The sequence below is a fragment of the Miniopterus schreibersii genome (assembly GCF_964146895.1).
Source record: "Miniopterus schreibersii genome assembly, chromosome: 22".
NCBI lineage: Eukaryota > Metazoa > Chordata > Mammalia > Chiroptera > Miniopteridae > Miniopterus > Miniopterus schreibersii.
The window spans coordinates 5532983-5551268 of NC_138124.1; the positions used below are offsets into that span (position 1 = coordinate 5532983).

Genomic DNA, 18286 nt, shown 5'->3' on the forward strand with positions numbered 1-18286 from the left:
GTGGCCATCCCTCAGTGGAGGTTTGGGAAACGTCCAAGGCTATCAAGGTGACTAGATAACTGAGTTTGCTGTATCCTGATAGAAAAAACAAAAGCATGGGGGAGGGGGAGTGTGCATCTACAAAAATTAAGGACCGAGATGCAGACGTGAGTGGCGGGTGCCTAGATCCCTCCTCAGTAGAGAAGTCCTGCGGGCTGCAGAAGTGCATCCAGCTGTCCCCCGGAGCCTGGTGCCCTTGACAAGGAGGATTACCCAGTGACCCGGCTGTTACACCGTGATTCTCAGCCTCCTGAAAATCACGTGCTTCTGCACTTTCCTGCAGGGAGAGAATCCTCCGACTGCACTAAAGATTCTGACCAAACCGCTAGTTCCTCTTGCTCAGTGTAAATGAACCACTTATCGCTCCAGACCTAAGCTGTGGTCACTCACTCCTGGGAAACCTCCCGCTCCCTTTCCATATGAACTCAATGGCTTGGGAAGAGGACAGAAAACTGGGTGCTGTGTGTGTGGTCGAGGCTCTGCGCCCCCTGAGCCTCAGTTCCCCATCAGCACTAGGAGGTGCAGACCTATTCTGCAAGGCCATTTCACTTTCCACTGGGAATGTGGGAGCTCGGTTCTGTGCAGAACGCAACCAGCCCGATCGCCGGGAACTCCAACCAGAACTGTAGTTCTGGGCCTTCGATGCGAAGGCGGCCTCCGGGATGCGTGCTACCTGCAGGGAGGGAAGGAAGGAGGGGAAGAAAAAAGGGTGCCAGTTGTGCCCAGACACCTACGACCCCTAGAAAAACGGTCCACGAAGCCTCCTACGTGGACTGGGGGAACTGCGCATTGCCTCCCAATAGCCTGAAGCCTGCAAGGAGCTGCTCACCAAGGGGCGGGGCAGAATCTCGGAGAACCAATCAAGAACCAGAAGCCCGGTTCTGCGGGAAGGCATCCAGATTCTGACGGGATAAGCACCGAGAGAAGGCGGGGCCGGATTGCAGAAAGCCAATCAGAAGCCTGGCCTCTGTCTTTTGTGTTTTTTTTTTTTGTTTACAGCCTCCTAGGGCAGGCCGGGGCGGGGCCTCGCCCCGTTGCCTGTGCTGATTGGCGGAGGAGGATTCTCGAGGAGCCAATCAAGAGTCAGAGATCTCGGGCTCTGAGCCCGGCTGGACTGAGGCGCAGCTGTCAGGTTGCGACCACCCCACGAGAGACCGGGCCGCGCGAGACGGCCCCGCGCAAGCGCCAGACCTCAGCTCCGGCCGCTGCACAGCGGAAGCCGCCTCAGGACCGCGGGTCGTGCGGGGTGAGCGGGCGGGGAAGCGGGGGCGAGCCCGGGCCCCTGGGGACCGTCCCGCGCGCGCAGAGGCTCGCTGCGAGCCTGCGAGTCAGTGCCTCCGGCTCGATTGAGACCCGCTGGTGCCCGACGGCCGGCCCCCTCCTTCCGGACCCCAGGCCTGGAGCCGGGAGACGCGCAGGGGGGCGGCCCCCGCTGGACCTCGTGGCGCCCTGGCGCTGGGACCCCGACCTGGGTGACGCCCGCGTCTTGGGTCCGCAGACGCCTGCAGCCGGCTCGGCCCCCGCTGCCACCCACGCAGCGGGAAGCCCCTCGCAGCGCCCTGCAGGGCATTGCTATCGCCCTCCAAAATCAGGCTCCACTTTCCCTTTCTGTTTCCGAGCCCCTGGAGAGGAGGCAGGGACCTTCTTTCGTTAGTGGCACCTGGGCCAGGTGCAGGGGTGGGGACCTCTGCCTGCAAAGTCCCCGCTCGCCAGCCTCGAAGGGACAGGGCGGAGGAACCGCAGGAGCAGAAGGGTGGGTGGGTGGGAGCGCGAGCCGAATGCACTGGACTTTGGAGTGAAGGAGAGGGAAGGATGTGTCTGGTGTCCCTTGCACACAGTGCGGAGTTTAAGGTCCAGCCCCGTGGTTGTAGAACAAAGGTTGTGGGGGTTCGGGCCTGAGGCTTGGAGCTGGAAAACATATGCTTCCTGGGCACTTTCTCAGGAGCGAAGTGAAAACCCTGCTGGCGAGGAGCACAGCCCAGCTGCCTGTAGGATTTGGACGTGGGGTTGAACACCTTTCTTTGCATTTATTTACTTTCAGGAACTCACTTGATCTGTATTAGTTCCATGATTTGGAGTCTTTGTATACACAGCAAAAACAAACAAGCAAACAAAAACAACAACAACAAAAATATGCAAATTTAAGCTCAAAAAGAAAGAATTTTACAAGCATAGAATGTTAGAGCTACAGGGGACTTTTAGGGATGATTTAATCCAGCTCCCCATAAGGTAGCAGACCGGGGACTAAAATATCTTTTATTTCTCCCAGTGTAGTAACTCTGTTTCCTCCATTTCTTTTCCTATTTTGATAAAATACATTTAACTAGCGCAGCAACTTCTCTTACACCAGGCTGTCTTTTGATGGCTGGAGCTGCCAACAGTGCTTTACACTGATTTAGAAAACAAGACTGTTAAGTGGAAGCTTAGCAGGCCCCGTTCAAGGATGTTATAGGAGCATTTTGTAGAATGGAAGGGAGATTGGCCTTCACCAATTGCCTCTAAGGCTCCTTCCAACTTTAAGGACATAATTCATAACAAATTCAGAATTATTCTGACATCCTTAACACGTTATTTAAACATTTTTTTCCCCCTTAACACTTTAGGAATTGAGAAATTACTCCAGGATTTCATTTTGGAGTTAAAGCTTTAGTTCACATTACATTCTAAATACTGGCCTTACACCAGTTTATAGATCTCCAGAAGGAATGTTAAAATTCCATGTGAAGTCTTAAGGCCAAATTCGGTGTGACAGGATATACTGGTTCCCAGAAGTTTCAGATGCAAAGATTGCTATGAAACCCCATTCAGGCCTTGTCACAATATCTTTCATGAACAAAATCTGAACGACTTAATTTGCTCCTGAAAGCAATTGCTCTGGTCGGAAAGTACACATGAGAAGTGATTGGCAAGAATGCAGTGACTGTAACAGGTGGTGGGAACAGGGGCTATGCAAGTTTAGAGGCAGAGAAATCACTTTGGGTAGGAGGATCAGGGAAGGTGGGGATGCAGAGGGGAGTGGCGGTTGGGTTTATGCTCTTAATAGCACTGAGCCAAGTTTACACGGAATGAGATTTACAGATCTTATGCTTACTTAAGTTTTAAACTAAGTTTTGGCCAATGTATACCTGTGTAACCAAAGAGTCTAGTGGAGATATAGGACATTTTCCTTCCAGAAAGTTCCCTCACTGCCACCTCCCTGCCAGAAGCAACACCTGTTCTGGTTTCTATCAAGAGCTAACTGTTTCTGAGATTCATTTTTATATAACCCTAAAGTGCAACCCACCCCCAAGATGTTATTATTTATAATTTAGTACGAAGGAAAGGTTGGAATAAAAACTTTTGGGAAAAGAAGGAAGTGAGATTGCAAGGAACTTAAATATTTGGTTCCAAAAGGATGTCCAGAAGCCCAGCTTTGCCATATATATATATTCCAGAAATATACCAAGTGTTCTATCAGTTTATTACTTACTGCCTTATAACTTGGTGGTGGTGTTTGTTTTTTTGTTTTGTTTTGTTTTGTTTTGTTTTAACAGCTTTTAAGTTGTTTATCGTTTAGGATATCTGTGACAGTGAGTTAACTCTTCAGCTCTCTTAGCTCATCTTCATATATACTAGAGTATCTCACATCAGTCAACACTTTTATGTTTGAAAGTATGCGTGATAATCTAGATGATTCTTATAATTTAACAAAACTTGTGGATAGAAAAGTAGCGTCACTGTATTTGAAATTAAATTTTAACCCAAACTAATAGTAATAGAGTCCAAAGAACATCATCATGAATTAGAAATCTCTAGAGCTGAGTTCTTGCTGTGACTTGGTCTGTACTTTTGGGCAAGGCACTTAACTTCTCAGGACCTAAATTTCCCCTATAAATAAAGTTGATAGAGGTGGGGTAGGGGAGGCATTGGACTAGGTGATACCAAAGTACTTTCCTGGCCTGCGTTCTGTCTCTGGAAACATACCTTCGTTTTGCAAAATGGGTTTAGAAATAATTTATGGTATGAGGATTTTTATTCACCTGCAAAACATCTACTTTATCTTATTGACTGATTTCATTTTTTAACTTTATGAGTGAAAATGAATAATCAGAAGTACAGAATCAATGTTGAGAAACACTGGCCTGTCTTAAGGAAACTCACTTACATAAACATATTCATTATATGTCCCCTTTCTAGATTGTTTTCCCTAGACATAATGTCAAGCGGAGATGACCAGCGATCCCAGGCTTCTGCCAAACCTGCTTTCAGCGAGGCGCAAGCCTGTGCACTAGTGGAATCGGTATATGGGTTCAAAGTTTCCAAGATCCAGCCACTTCCTAGCTATGATGACCAAAACTTTCGTGTGTGCATTTTAAGAACTGAAGGCACTACAGATGGCCCAACTGAGTATGTCTTCAAAATAAGCAACACTGAGTCTAGCAAAACCCCAGACCTGACTGAGGTGCAGACCCACGTCATCATGTTCCTGCAAGAGGCTGGATTTCCAACATCCTCTGTGTGTCGTACCAAAGGAGACAACTTAACCTCTCTTGTGTCTGTAGGTAAGAGACCACTACCCCACCAGTCAACACCAGTCCATGTACATTAATCAAGAACAGGCTGGTCATTCCAAGTGGAGACACAGTTATTTTTCAGCAGTTGGGAGAAGCCACAGCATCACCAAAGGGGTGGCTGGGCCTCTCATTCAGAAGTGGTGAGAGCCAGGATTTGGTGTAACCTGATGGATAAGTAAGAGGAGACATGTGGAAATTGGGAATGTTTTTGTTGTTTGTTTGTTTCTGAGCAGAAAAATTAAAAGTAAATACTTTTATTCATCAGACCAGCTGTATATTTTAGTGCTGTGGTGTAATAGAAAAAAACGCAGAACAAGAAATCAGGAATTTTAGATCCCAGCACTGCCGTTACTGTCTATGTGACTTGGGCACATCACTTACATTCCTAAGGCCACAAGTCCTCATCTGTGACAACTGATCCCTTTCACTTCTAAATGCTAAAATGTTAAGTTGTACCTAATCGAGTTCTCCAAACAGCAGGCCGAAATCAACTCCTAGGAATTTTTTAAGGTTTCGAATTTTAACTGTTTCTCTCGTAATTATTCTCGCATTCTGTCTTTTGCTGTTGTTAATCCTCACCTGAGGATATTTTTTCCATCAATTATTTATTTGTTAGAGAGAGTGGGAGGGAGGGGAGAGGGAGACAGAGAGAGAAACATTGATGCGAGACCCAGCCAGGGTCAGGGATCAAACCTGCAACCCAGGTATATGCCCTTGACTGAGAATCAAACCCTCGACCCTTTGGTGCTGGGTGATGCTCTAACCACTGAGCAACACTGGCCAGGGCTTTCCCATTCTTTCTTAATGTGCATTACTCTGAGCAGCTGAGGTTTTACAGTCCCTGAGGGGTAGTTATTGTCCTGTGTTGCAAACAGCCTGTGCCTCGGTTTGCTCCTGCAGAGCCTGTGATTCTGAAACAGTCATTTCTTTATATCACTCTTTCCTCAATTGTAAACTTATGAAAAGTCTTTTTCGGCATTCATTTACCAGAGTGGGTAACGTGTGTGTAGAGCGGAGGCTGGCAGAGTTGGGGCTATAATTTTGGTGGTAGGTAAATGGCTGATTCCCATGTTCTGAGGTTCATCTATCCCACCTTCTTGCTCCCCCCTCTCAGCCCTGCCTCAGAGAATCCTGCTGGTTGTTTTAGGTTAGCACATGTTTTTTGTCTTCTCCAAGTCCTATTATAAAGGCAGAATAACCTCAGATTTTTTGCGAGATGACTCGACAGGATATATCTTTCCATTCATCTAGATGGTGGTTCCGAAATCAAGAGCTACTTGGTGAGGCTGCTGACCTACCTCCCAGGGAGACCCATAGCTGAGATTCCCGTCAGCCCGCAGCTAGCATATGAAATCGGAAGGCTCGCAGCCAAATTGGATAAGACACTGGAGGTAAGATTTGGTGTTTCCTTTGGTTTATGAGAATTTTTTATTTGTCTGGGTTTGATTTATTTCATTTCTAAAGTAAGTCCAGTGTCAGGCTCTCTTTTTACATATGGTGCCTCCTGAAGTGTTATAAAGGAAACAGGATCCCAGGTATGTGACTTTATGACAGAAAGGCTTCTTTCTGCCCTGGTCTGTACTTTACTGGTATATTGGCAAGATTCCCTACATTTTTAGAAATTCATGATATTGTTTATGCTGCTCACTGAAAACAGTCTTTATTCACAAATTAAAACCTGCAGTTTTCATCCAGATAAGGTGTAGCCAGACAGAGCTCTATATGAAGCAATGAGTGGGTTAAAATGACTTGTGTTAAGGTTTTTGCCTCTAGAAACGATGTCATGTATGACAAGTATCCCCAGACCCACCTACAAAGCATCTTCATTTATTCACATATGTTCACCCCATACCCCTGACTTGTCTAAAGACCTGGTGGAAATGAGGCACTAGCCCTTTGGATACCTGGGTGAGCATCACAGGAGGAGAAAACAGCAAATGCAAAGGGCGGAGGTGGGAACGTGTCTGGATGGTTCTCTGACCTGCAGGAAGGCCAGGGTGGCCGGAGGGGAGTGAGCAGAAGTAGAAGATGAAGGCAGAGGCAGCAAGGGGCCCAGGCAGAACATGTGGGGAGAACACCCGTCTATGGACAATTAAGAGGAACAAGTGAGATAGGAATGTGCTCTCAGAGCTGTGGGCCTGTACAACATGAAATGACCCCCATTTGTGGATGTGTGTGAATGGGCACTGCCAGCTTTCTCCCTAAGGCACTCCCCAGGCCCGCCCCTTGCAGGGTGCTGTCTTTTAACACAGATCTCTCAGTCGTGGCTGCTGTGACTGCCAAGAGTCTAAGAGTTTCTTGCTTCTGGTTTAGAAATTCCATCACCCAGAGTTAAGCTGTCTGCGTCGGGAGAACTTCATCTGGAATCTGAAGAATGTTCCTCTTCTGGAGAAATATCTCTATGCCTTGGGCCAGGATAGAAATCGTGAGCTTGTGGAACAGGTCATCCGGCTGTTCAAGGATGAAGTAATGACCAACTTAAGTCATTTTCGAGAGTGTGAGTATCCCCCCAGTCAAATGAGTATTTTCCTTGGTATTTAAACTGTCCAACTTGATTCTTATAATATGAATATATATTTTGCATTTCTGGCTGGGGCAGTTCTCCTTTTCTCTTTACTCCTCTGGTAGCCAAATTGGGTGTTGGCAGCAACTACACCTTCCTCCTGCTGACCGTGTCCTAATGAGAAGCAAAAGTGAAAACACCACCAGAATTAGCTGCTTTTGTCCTTTACAGAGGAAATTCTTTTGCTTCAAGCAAAATAGGGTTTGGCTTTTTTTTTTTTTTATCTCTGACTCTTCATCAGATTATTCAAATGGCCACGCCTGAAAAAGCAAAATGGAAAGAGAACGAACTGGAGTGTTAAATGACTGTTCTTGCATAGCTTGACTTTTCTCCTTTCAGGTATCAATCACGGAGATCTTAACGACCATAACATTTTAGTAGAGTCCAGCAAGTCAGCCTTTGGAGATGCCGTCTATCACGTGTCTGGGATTTTAGACTTTGATGACATGAGCTATGGCTACTATGTGTTTGAAGTGGCCATCACCATCATGTACATGATGATTGAAAGCAAGGATCCTATACAAGTAGGTGGTCATGTCCTTGCAGGGTTTGAAAGTATAATCCCACTCACACCTGTGGAGAGGGGTGCTTTGTTTCTGCTTGTGTGCAGTCGTTTTTGTCAGTCCCTTGTCATGGCTACATACTCTTGCCAGCTACACCCAGAGAACGAAGAATACCTCATGATTACTGCAAAAACTGGGTGGAAGCACTTACAGCAAATGTTTGACATGGGCCGGAAGGCTGTAGAAGAAATCTGGTTTAACACCGCCAAGTCCTACGAACCTGGGATCTCCATGTGAGTTGGATAAAAGTCCGTATGAACTTGGGTCGTTAACCCAATAGGAACAAATATGTCTATGAAGGGTTTTCCTGCACAGTTTAAAATGAACTGATGGGCCCAGCCTGCGTGGCTCAGCCGTTGAGCATCGATCTAGGATCCAGGAGATCGTTGTTGGATTCCCTGTCAGGGCACAGGCCTGGGTTGCTGGCTCCTCGATCCCCAGCAGGGGGCGAGCAGGAGGCAGCCGATCCATGACTCTCTCATCATTGATGTTTCTCTCTCTCCCTCTCTCTGACACCAAAAAAGATTATTTTTTAAAAAATGAACTGATGGAACACATCCAAGCATGTGAAGCCACTAAGGCCTTCAAACCTCATGAGGATATTTTAAACTAAAATTCCACGTGAACAGTCATGGTTTTCTCTGGGTCTTGGCCTTGTGTATGAAACACGCAGAATGACATATTGAATCCGATAGTCCCTCAAGGTCTATTTCAGACCTCGTCAGCCTTCTAACCTCCCAAAACACTTAAAACACGAATAGTAGATAGTTCACATAGAGAATGAAGCTAGAAAGGAGCGATGGATGATGAACACATTAAAAAAAAATGAGTTTCGGTAAAGAAGAGAAATGCTGTTTGTGTGGTGATGGTTCGTATCGCTTTAGGTTGGCGGAGACTCGGTCTGACGAGGTGAAAGGTAGAGGAGGAGACTAAGGAGCAGTGAGCAAGGTTTGGGGTCCACACTGGTGCCGTCCTAGGTGACAGTGCTGAAGGGAAAGTGAACACAGCGTGAAAGTGCAGAGGATGAGCTGTTAACTCCACACTCTCCTTCGCTGGGGTCTTCCTGCGCTCCCCGCACTGTATGGAGCCCAGTCCTCAGGCTGAGGACCCCGCCAGCGCCGCTGCACCCCGTCTTTCCCCTCCCACCGGGCAGCATCTCCGCTTCCACCCGGCGGCATCTCCGCCCCCTCAGGACTTCCGGGTCCTCGGCCCCGCCCCCGCAGGACTTCCGCGTCCTCAGCCCCGCCCCCGGTGGCTCTGCGCACGCGTGGGGGCCATATTGGCAGCGGACGCTTGGGTATCTGGTGGTTTCCTCTCGTGGGGTGGAACTCTCCCCGAAGACCTCAACTCTAGCGTCTTTTCTCCGGTGAGTCCGTGTTTCCCGGCACCGCCGAAGCTTGGTCGCCAGCCCCGAGGGCGGACGTGTGGGCGGGCGAGGGTCGTGGGCGCCGCGGCAGAGCCGTTCCGCCTGGAGCCGCTACAGCGCGATGACTGTGCGCTGCTCCTGGGTGACGGGCTGGCCCCTGCCGGCCGCCGTCGGCCCGGTGCGGAACCGACACGCGGGGCTGGGACCGGGGGGCGGCGGGGGCGACACCGAGGAGCGCGGCTTCTTTCCGGGGAAGAGCCGCACTTAGCCAAGTGAGCGCCCAGGGGTGCGGCGGGCCCCGGCGTGGGGCTGGGGGTGAGAGCGAGCCCGGCGGCCTCGTCCCTGGTCCCCGCCTCCGTCAGTGCCAGGCAGGCCCTGAGGCCCCCAGCCCACCATCACCCACTGGAGCCCCTTTTGCCTAACACAGAAAACTCACGGTTCTTATCTGGGCGCGCGCGCCCCTCAGACGTAATGCCTGGTGTTTCGATTTCGGGATCTGGCCTTTGGAGCCTGAGGTCTAGCTTTTGCCCTGAATCACGCTGAGCCCCGACGCGTCTTTCGCTGGAATAGAGGTGCAGAGATTGCCTCCCCGCCGCCTTCCACAGTGCAGGGCCCATCCTGACCCTCTTAACGCTCCATTCTAGACTCTACGTGATCGGAAGGGACACTCGCTTAGCTTTCTAGCTTCTTCATGTTCTTGTTTTTTAGCTTGAGCAGTTTGTCTCTTGCCCATGAGCTGCCCTGCCTCAGTGTCCTTTGCTCAAACTGTTTTCCTCTGCCTGGACTCCCCCTCTTCTTCCCCAATTCGTGCTCTTAGACCTAAAGGTTCTCCTCCTGCATCTACCATCTCTAATTTGGGCTCATTGTCTGTTTTGGTTTTTCACAAAAGTGCTTTCTTGATTTTCTTCATCCCTCTTCCCGCTCCATCCTTGGTGCCTCAATGTCCACAATGCTTTTGTAATCGTCTGTGTCTGCCTCCCTCACCTGACCACCAGACTGTAACCTCACTGAATGAAGGCAGTGAACGAAATATTTGTTAAGTCATGGAAATGCTATTTAAATTGTAAATTTCATTTTAATAAGTGTCCTATTTTCTTTTTGCAGGAGCTATAAAGTTCAGAAAACATGGTAAGTTATACACCTGTCAGTAAGCTATTGCCTGATGGTGTATTGCTTGTACTCAGCTTACAGACTTGCATGAGAGAATTGGAGTGGGAGGAAAAGGAGGTGGAATGGTGTCTCCCACCTTATCAGTTCCCTCCTACACCGTGGACTTTGTGTGCCAGTATTTTTTATAAGGTGATTGGTGGGCTTGCAGGAGTTACTTTCAGTGAATAGGAATGACTTGTGTGTTTTTCCTTTGCAGTCTCGAAGATATGACTCCAGGACCACTATATTTTCTCCAGAAGGTAAAATAGAAATTATCTAATTCGTCTCAAAATTTTTTTTAAGTGTTTGACATTTTGGGGGGTGAAAATCTGGCAAGCTTTTTTTATAGTGGTTCATTCTCTTTGTGCTTTGAAGTAATAATGGTCACCGGGTTGTAACATGCCACATGGGAGAATGAAAGTGGTGCTCTTGTGTGTAGCCTGTCCATGTCCCTGCTTATTTTCTTGGACCTGTGGTGCAAACACCCAGAGGGGAATCTTGATGTCTCACTGTTTGTGTTTTGCAGGTCGCTTGTACCAAGTTGAATATGCCATGGAGGCGATTGGACATGCAGGCACCTGTCTGGGAATTTTAGCAAACGATGGTGTTTTGCTTGCAGCAGAGCGACGCAACATCCACAAGCTTCTTGATGAAGTCTTTTTTTCCGAAAAAATTTATAAACTCAATGAGTAAGTGATCTCTTGGGGAAAAGAGTTTAAATATCTTGTGCTCACATAAGTAGGATCTGTCATATTTTGGGAGGGCTCTTCCATGTGACATAGTAAGATTGAAGTGAAGAGTTTATTGTGTTTTTACTTGTGGAAATTTTTAATTTTTATTGTATTTGAAACCTCCTTGAGCCTTAGGACTATGTGTTACTCCTTTTTTTAAGTGCAGGGCCAGGCACTTAGTGGAGAAATAGTATTTGGTATTGCTAAGGTTGTAGGCATGATAGTCACACAGATTTGGGTTAAGTCTACACGCTACTGATACAGGCTGTGTGACCTTGCACCAATTGTGTAACTTCTCTGGGCCTTAGTGCTTCCTAGAGTGGTGGGAGTTTAATGAAATAGAATAAAATGAGTGAAATCCACTAGCACAGTGTCTGACATGTAGCAGGTCCTCAAAAGTATTGTTCAGAATGGCTACCCAGGAATTTTGTTGAAGTATACTGAATCCTACCTCCTGGAGGTCTGGGAACAGTTTAGATGAGCCCTGTTAGTTTCCAGTAGTTGAGTGTGCCGGATTCCCTAGCTATCAGAGAGCTGGATTTGCCCATGAGAGTCTTTCCCCTGAGTCTTGGGCCAAGTGAATGCTGGTTATAGGGCTTTTGATACACTTGTCCAAGGATGTGTCATCCCTCCACAGAGTCACTGCTGGCCCCACTCGAAAGCTTGCAGGCTTGCCTAGGCATAGTGACAGAGGGTGTCAGCTATAGGGGAGTTGGGGCAGCCCTCAGAGAATGGGGGCAAAGAAAGGAAATGCACCCTTTGTTGGAGCCTAGCCCTGAGTCCCCTCACTTTACCCCCATCAAGCCAGGCCTTAGGAGGTGAGAATCTTTACTACCCAAGATCATAGGGTAGTCTTGCTTCATGTCTAGCAAAACCTGTTTCTGAATCTTCTCGGGATTTCCTTTAGCTTCCTAGTATTCATTCCCTCGCCCTATTCACTGTGGGGTAGTGATAAATACACCTATTGAAGCACTGAAGGGGGGCACTGTTTATCTTTTATGTTAACTGATGTCCGGTTTATCCTACAAGATAAAATTTCTATTCAAACAAAACGTCTGTAGCCTTTGAAGGAAGCATGGTAAACTAATAGAACTTGGCACTTTGTAATACTTTGTAAAGGACCCTTTAAATCGTCTTCCAGGCTTATGCATCAATATGTTCCTTTTCCTCCAGGGACATGGCTTGCAGTGTGGCTGGCATTACTTCTGACGCCAATGTTCTGACTAATGAACTGAGACTCATTGCTCAAAGGTATGGTCATAAAGAGCATAATTGATGATATATAAATTAGTTTGAAGTTTCTAAGGAGAACTCAATTTTGCAAAGATTGAGGTCTTTACAAATCTGTTAATTGAAAATTATTTTCTTTTTTAATCCAAACTTGTACAATGTTATTTACCATAAAAATATTAGGATGTTGACATTCTCCTGCTCCCTCCTCCCCTTTCAAATTACAAGCGACTATTGTGTTGTCCCATGGCATAGCTTTCTTTTCAGAGAGTATTTTATTTAGAATACATATGTGTTTTAGAAAAAGATACTAATATGCCAATTTCTTCATCCTAGGTATTTATTACAGTACCAGGAGCCAATTCCTTGTGAGCAGTTGGTTACAGCCCTGTGTGATATCAAACAAGCTTATACACAGTTTGGAGGTATGGGATTTTGGGCAAATTTTATTCCAGAAAGTGAAAATATTCTCTGAGTAATGATAATTTTGAGATGCTAAAAAGAAATTGAAAATTAAATCAGTAAGTAAATACTTTTTGTACATTTCTGCTTCATGAAATAACTGACTTCCATGATGTAGATTATCATGTTTTATTAATAGACTATTGAGAGACCAAAATAACATTTTCAAATCTGGAAACAAATTTCTTTTTACATAATAATGAAATTCACCATGATCTTCTGTGTCTATTCTGTCTCCTGGCTGTGCCCAAATCCCAGAAACAAGGCTGTGTCCAAATCCTTGAAACAAAAGTGGACATTTTGGTGGAACATAAAGCAGTTTATGAATGCTTAGCTTCACAGAGAAGGGTTTCAGCTACATTCAGTGAGCTCAGGTAACTATAGCAATACTAAATTAGATTGTTGATACGCTTGACTTTTTGTCTCTGTCAAAGGAAAACGTCCCTTTGGTGTTTCATTGCTGTACATCGGCTGGGATAAGCACTATGGCTTTCAGCTTTATCAGAGTGATCCTAGTGGAAATTATGGGGGATGGAAAGCCACGTGCATTGGAAATAATAGCGCCGTGAGTATTTTTGTGTTGCTATAAAATCTAGCAGGTCTAACAACTACCATAATTTTGAAATAGTGAAGAGTGCAAACAGTATTTTAAGATAGCTGCAACAGCCTTAATATCTGTGATTGTTACTGGTAATGAAGTCGCAGGTTCTGCTAATGCTATTGGGGTAAATTGCCTACATTTGTAATAAAGGAAACGCTAATTTTCAATGAGAAATGGTGAAAATAAAATGTAATTTTTTTTGCATCCTGATTCGCAAAGCCCCCCCTGAATTCTATCACGGATCCTTGGAGGTCTGAGGCCCCAGGTTAAAGACTCCATTCACAGAGCATCAACACCCCCCACCTCTACCCTATCCCATGTCTTCGTCCCTAACATCAAAGTTGTTTGTATGGGTTATATGCCAATAATAACCCAGGCACTATGTTTCTGTCCAGTTTATATTCCTAAAAAATGCAAAAATTTAAAGGAAATTCTCTTTATTTTTTTTGTTTCATAGGCAGCCGTGTCCATGTTAAAACAAGACTACAAAGAAGGAGAAATGACACTGAAGTCAGCACTTGCTTTAGCCATCAAAGTCCTCAATAAAACCATGGATGTTAGCAAACTCTCTGCCGAAAAAGGTAATTTATGTTCCCTCCTCTAATTTGTGCGCTTTCGTGAGGGAATTAATTGAGCAGCTACTGTGTTAGGCTTTTAACATCTGTTCACTGAAATTGCAACCTTGTGAGTTAGGTGGCCTTATACCTATTTCCTAAATAAGGACACTAGGGCTTGGTGAGGTTAAGTGACTTGACGAAGGTCAGCAGCAATAAGTTGTTGAGCCGTAAGCCCACATGGTGTTTCAAGCTTAAGGACTTGAGCTTGAATGTACTCACTGGTCGGAGTTGGAGATCTGAACAGTGCTACTTTCAGTTGATAATTATCTTACCAGCTTCTTGACAGTGATGTCTACGTTCATGTATACATATGAACATATATGTAGTTATTTATATGTATGTATTGTGTAGTTTACCAGAGATACAACATGTGCATGTGTTGTGGTATCTCTCTGTTCTTCTCAGTCTACTGATCTCATATGCTAAGCCCATGTTTACAATTTTAAATGCTTTATTTAGCTTAAGTTACGTAACCAAATAAAATATTTCTAAATAATGTTTTTTAAAAGTTGTAAATTAACATACTGATTTAGTTTAGGATAATGTCACTCCTGGTCCTCCTTAGAAGATGCCATTTATGTACACATTGCCCTCTGTTATACTGCTTGTTTTCAATTTCTACTCAGTTTCTCCCTACTCAAAAAATTCCTTCTTTTGAAATAAGTCTACTTTTCTTGTCCATAATCATGGAACCTGCTTTTCATGCCTTTGTTTTGAAAAGAGGTTTGAAAAGTCCATGAAAAGTTAGTGTAATTACTCATTAAAGATTCTGCCTGAGCCTTCAGAGGTTCCAACAAGGAAATTGCAGTTCCTTCTGTTCAGCACAGCCAATGGAAGTTTAGCTCGAGCAATTGGCTGATTTTACTTTTTCCAAGAAAGTGACAAAACGGTGGCTCATAAGGTTGGAATGGGTGAGAAGGAAGATACTTAAGTAAAAATGTTAATAAAAGTATTACAAAATTGAAGGTGTTTTGTTCCCATGAAAGTATCCATGAATTGTATTGAGCATGAAGCGTGGAAGAGTGGTACGTGAAGGCTGAAATGTGGGGACGGGGCTGAGCTGCGATTGCCATTCAGTTTGCAGATGTGCCTGCCCGTAACACATGTGTGTTTGCTTTTAGTGGAAATTGCCACCCTAACAAGAGAGAATGGGAAGACGGTCATCAGAGTTCTCAAGCAGAAGGAAGTGGAGCAGTTGATCAAAAAGCATGAGGAAGAAGAAGCTAAGGCTGAGCGGGAGAAGAAGGAGAAAGAACAAAAAGAAAAAGACAAATAGAAGGCAAAATTGGGGCATTTATAACTCTCGGGGCCCCCTGGCAGTGGGAAAGCTGTCCTCTTCCATGTTGGGAACGCGTTGGCCTTTTTCAGCCTGGATGTGGGAAAGTAGGATGGTACCATCTGATTGGGCCCTTGATTATTCTGTCCAGTTGAATGATGATTGCTCTTCATGGACCTTTAATACCCCCTCCCCCTTTTTTGGAATAAAACTTGGAAAGAATGGAAGTGTTGAAGAAAAAATTGTCATAGCAGTAATTGTTAGATGCCAGGATTGATAGGTCTGTGGTCTTTCATGCTTTGGTGTACTGTGGCAGCCCTTGCAGTTACATTTACACAGGTTGTTAAAATTGACAGAAATGTGAGTATTATAAGGAGGGAAGGATGGGAATTGTGCCCTGAAGGTTTCTGTTGCTGTGTCCCCTACCATCTTGGGGAACCCATGGCCCTAGGCCTCTGATGGGAATGTCAGGTGAGGCCCATCCAGTGAAGGGAGAATCACACTCCTCTAGGTGTTGCCAGCCTTTGATGATGATGGATCTTCCTACTGGACTTAAAATTCTGTGGGGGTGCATTTATATACATACATTTATACACAGATCACACAGACGTGAAAGGCCCAATTAATGTGAAAGCCCTGTACCCACTACCCATTCTCAGGAACAACTTAATCAGTACTTTTGAAGCCCCTGTGTGTCCCTTTCAGATCTCATTTCTCTTTACCCCCCAAGAGATAACTATCTCGAGTTTATCTTCCTCTTAGCTATGGTTTTTACAGTCTGGTTTTCTGTCCCTCTACTCCAGGTGGGCACATCCCTCAGGCTCACCAGGTGACCTGTCTCTGTGTCTGGGGATTGGTTTGAGAATGAACCTGTGGGCTGAGCCAAGCCAGAATTGTGTGGGTGTGAGGAAAGAATGTTGAGGACCCTGCCGCTAGAACAGGCCCACACAGGCACGTGGGAAGTGTTGTGCAGGAGGTTAAGGCCTCCGGAAAAGTGGGACCAGTCTTGGCTGCAGGGAGCTCCACTGCCGAGCTCTGTCCAACCTGAGTTCGCTGAGGTTGCTGTCGCTCTGGTAGCAGTGCTGTGGAGCAGCGCATCCACCTCCAGCATGGCCTGGTAATTCGCTAGTCCTGCAAATTCTGGCGTCCCATCCCAGACCCACCGAATAAGAACAGATGGAGCCCAGCCATCTGTTTTATCAAGCTCTGCACTAAGATTTGAGACTCGATTTGCTGCAGATTAGAATCAGCTCGAGAGATTTTAAATCTCTACACAGGGTGTGCTCCCCAACAATCAAATCAACCTCGGATGGGACCCTGGCATTAGCATTTCTTCAAACCTCCCCCCCCCCCCCCCCCATGAGTAACAGACAGACAGGGATGGGACCAAGCTATAGCTGAGCCCTTCCAGCTGACTCCTCCCTCAAGGGCTCCAAGGAGCAGCAGTTCCTTGCAGTCTTCCATGGTGTTCAGGCCAAGGTATTTCCAAGCTCCTTTGACATAGTGCTTTTTAATCTAAATTTTCCTTTCACTCTGTACAGCTTACTTTCATTATTCAGGTAGCTATGTTCTATGAGGTTACCGTGAACACAGTTAGCAAATGCCAGGCATTGCTCCCAGGGGAAGTACAGGGCTAGGTTCCTTTGAGCCTCTGGTCGCAACACTCATCAACTGATCAATGCATAACCTTGTTCTAAGTGTTTCTGTTTAAAAACATCTCATTTAAAATACTTTGGTAATTAATATTGAACTCCTGGCCAAGAGCACTCTATATGGCTAAATGAAGTTACCTAACATGTATTTTATTCATAGGGCACATCTCAGCCTTCCTGCACTGTACTTAGGGGCATGTTAAAAAGTGAAAACAAAAGCAGGCACAAAAATGTGGCACAAAATAGAGCAAAAGGAGAACAAACACTAAGAAGACAGTAAGTGGACACGATAAAGTACTTTTAAAATTTCCTAATGTCTCTTGTTACTGTTTTGGCCTGAGACCAGGTGGAGACTAATACAGCTGGTCGGAGGAAGAACTCTTAAGCAACGTTGCACAAATGAGTGAAACCATGTCAAATGCTTTTTTAAAATTTCCAGATGCTGCTCAGCTGTATTCTTTTGTACACTGTTTGTCCATCTTCCTTGCCTGATTTTCTGTCAGAGCACTTTAAAAAGTTCATGTATGAGCTTTGTCACCTGTTACAAATGTTTTCCCATGTTAGCATTTGCATTTTTGTCTTTAATGCTCATATACTGAGGGTTTTGTGTGTGCTTATGTAGGCAAAGCTAGCGATCGTTTACAGTTCTTATTAGTATAATGCATATAATGATACTTCCCATGCCAAAGTACATAAATATTCTGCTAGTAAATTTGTGGTTTCATCACCTTTATCATGCACAGTTTAAAAAATATAATTGGTATCTATTTTTAAAAGGTAGCATTTAAATTAACCATGCAAATTTTATTTCATTGTTCAGATTACTTAAGAATTGCCCATTCCTGAACAAATTCAGAATTACATGAAATAAGGTAGTTATTTACCTTTTTTGGTTTATTTATATATATATTTTTGGTAACAGCTTTATTGAGATATCATTCATATACCATACATTCACCCATTTAAATTCTGCACCCATCCATCACCACAATCTTGGAACGTTTTCATCACCCTAAAAAGAAGCCCTGCAACACTTTGCCATCACCCCCGAGACTCCCCCAGCCCTAGGAAACCACTAATCTACGTTCTGTCTTTGCAACTTGCCTGTACTGGGCATTCTATATGAATTAGCTTCTCTCAGGGAGTGTAATGTGTTCAAAGTTCTTCTATGTTGCAGCATGGATTGGTCATTCGTTTCTTTGTTTACTAGATGAAAGAAATAACAGCATGAACGCATTTTTTTTATTACTGAATAAATATTCCTTTTTTTTATTACTGAATAATACTCCTCTGTCCGGCTATATCACATTTGTTTACTCATCAGTGGATGAGCATTGGGGTTGTTTTCATTCCTCTTGGGTATATAGAATTGGAATTGCTGGGTCATACCTTGCCGTATTTTTAATCCATCTTTATATCATACATTCATATTGTCAATACAGATTTACAAGGAGTCCACTTTCCTCTATTTTCTCCTATGACAT

General features: G+C 45.1%; 2 protein-coding genes across 4 annotated transcripts; both read left to right on the forward strand.

Moving 5' to 3' along the window:
* Positions 1–1119: 1119 nt before the first annotated feature.
* Positions 1120–8661, forward strand: HYKK (hydroxylysine kinase). Its single transcript, XM_081124773.1, has 6 exons — positions 1120–1285; positions 4216–4580; positions 5844–5983; positions 6906–7089; positions 7495–7951; positions 8603–8661. The coding sequence occupies exons 2-6, from the start codon at positions 4235–4237 to the stop codon at positions 8649–8651; spliced, it is 1176 nt and encodes a 391-aa protein (XP_080980899.1). The 5' UTR covers positions 1120–1285; positions 4216–4234; the 3' UTR covers positions 8652–8661.
* On the forward strand, positions 8603–18087 carry PSMA4 (proteasome 20S subunit alpha 4). Of its 3 annotated transcripts, XM_081124775.1 has the most exons (10): positions 8978–9084; positions 9512–9656; positions 10189–10212; positions 10451–10493; positions 10760–10922; positions 12138–12215; positions 12531–12619; positions 13091–13221; positions 13715–13838; positions 14996–18087. In XM_081124775.1, the coding sequence occupies exons 3-10, from the start codon at positions 10210–10212 to the stop codon at positions 15148–15150; spliced, it is 786 nt and encodes a 261-aa protein (XP_080980901.1). In that variant the 5' UTR covers positions 8978–9084; positions 9512–9656; positions 10189–10209; the 3' UTR covers positions 15151–18087. The 3 variants fall into 3 exon arrangements, with proteins under 3 accessions (XP_080980900.1, XP_080980901.1, XP_080980902.1); XM_081124774.1 differs by lacking the exon at positions 9512–9656 and having other exon boundaries at positions 8603–9084; XM_081124776.1 differs by lacking the exons at positions 8978–9084; positions 9512–9656 and adding an exon at positions 9262–9356.
* Positions 18088–18286: the final 199 nt, after the last annotated feature.

Coding starts and splice junctions, on each gene's coding strand:
- HYKK (XM_081124773.1), top strand. CDS start 4,235: ATGTCAAGCGGAGATGACCAGCGATCCCAGGCTTCTGCCAAACCTGCT. Junction 5,984..6,905: donor AATTGGATAAGACACTGGAG/GTAAGATTTGGT, acceptor CTTCTGGTTTAG/AAATTCCATCACCCAGAGTT. Junction 7,952..8,602: donor TACGAACCTGGGATCTCCAT/GTGAGTTGGATA, acceptor GTATCGCTTTAG/GTTGGCGGAGACTCGGTCTG.
- PSMA4 (XM_081124774.1), top strand. Junction 10,494..10,759: donor CACTATATTTTCTCCAGAAG/GTAAAATAGAAA, acceptor TGTGTTTTGCAG/GTCGCTTGTACCAAGTTGAA. Junction 13,839..14,995: donor CAAACTCTCTGCCGAAAAAG/GTAATTTATGTT, acceptor GTTTGCTTTTAG/TGGAAATTGCCACCCTAACA.